The 1,017-nt window shown below is 51.1% G+C and overlaps 1 protein-coding gene across 1 annotated transcript; it reads left to right on the plus strand.

Moving 5' to 3' along the window:
• Window positions 1–303: 303 nt before the first annotated feature.
• Window positions 304–925, plus strand: LOC136106440 (olfactory receptor 14J1-like). Its single transcript, XM_071813662.1, has 2 exons — window positions 304–823; window positions 915–925. Exons 1-2 carry the CDS (start codon window positions 304–306, stop codon window positions 923–925), a joined length of 531 nt encoding a protein of 176 aa, XP_071669763.1.
• The last annotated feature ends 92 nt before the right edge of the window (window positions 926–1,017 follow it).

Consider the following 1,017-nt stretch of genomic DNA (forward strand, 5'->3'; position numbering starts at 1 on the left):
TTCACAGACACACGGGAGCTGCAGCTCTTGCACTTCTGGCTCTTCCTGGGCATCTACCTGGCTGCCCTCCTGGGCAACGGCCTCATCATCACCACCATAGCCTGGGACCAGCACCTCCACACCCCCATGTACTTCTTCCTGCTCAACCTCTCCCTCCTTGACCTGGGCTCCATGTCCACCATTCTCCCCAGATCAATGGTCAGCTCCCTCTGGGACACCAGGAATATTTCATACTTGGGATGTGCTTCACAGCTCTTTTCATTTGTCTTTTTCATTTTAGCAGAGTTGTATCTTCTCACCATCATGTCCTACGACCGCTACATTGCCATCTGCAAACCCCTGCACTACGGGACCCTCCTGGGCAGCAGAGCTTGTGTCCACATGGCAGCAGCTGCCTGGGCCACTGGGTTTCTCAGTGCTCTGCTGCACACGGCCAATACATTTTCACTGCCCCTGTGCAAGGGCAATGCCCTGGACCAGTTCTTCTGTGAAATCCCCCAGATCCTCAAACTCTCCTGTTCACACTCCTATCTCAGGGAACTGGGGCTTATTGTGTTTAGTGTCTTAACAGGATGTGGGTGTTTTGTGTTCATTGTGGTGTCCTATGTGCAGATCTTCAGGGCCGTGCTGAGGATCCCCTCTGAGCAGGGACGGCACAAAGCCTTTTCCACCTGCCTCCCTCACCTGGCCGTGGTCTCCCTGCTTATCAGCACTTCCATGTTTGCCTACCTGAAGCCCCCCTCCATCTCCTCTCCTTCCCTGGATCTGGTGGTGTCTGTTCTGTACTCAGTGGTGCCTCCAGCAGTGAACCCCCTCATCTACAGCATGAGGAACCAGGAGCTCAAGGATGCCCTGGGGAAACAGATGACTGGATTACTTCTGAAGCTATAAACTGGGTCTATCTTGTTCTATAGAAGAGTTATAGTCTAACTCATTGTAGATTCATCCTGTCTGCAGTATTTTTTGTTTCTCCTTGTGTTTGTTTATTATGAAAAGATTTTAATTCCCTTTGCAATT

Source organism: Patagioenas fasciata, chromosome 11, assembly GCF_037038585.1.
Source record: "Patagioenas fasciata isolate bPatFas1 chromosome 11, bPatFas1.hap1, whole genome shotgun sequence".
NCBI lineage: Eukaryota > Metazoa > Chordata > Aves > Columbiformes > Columbidae > Patagioenas > Patagioenas fasciata.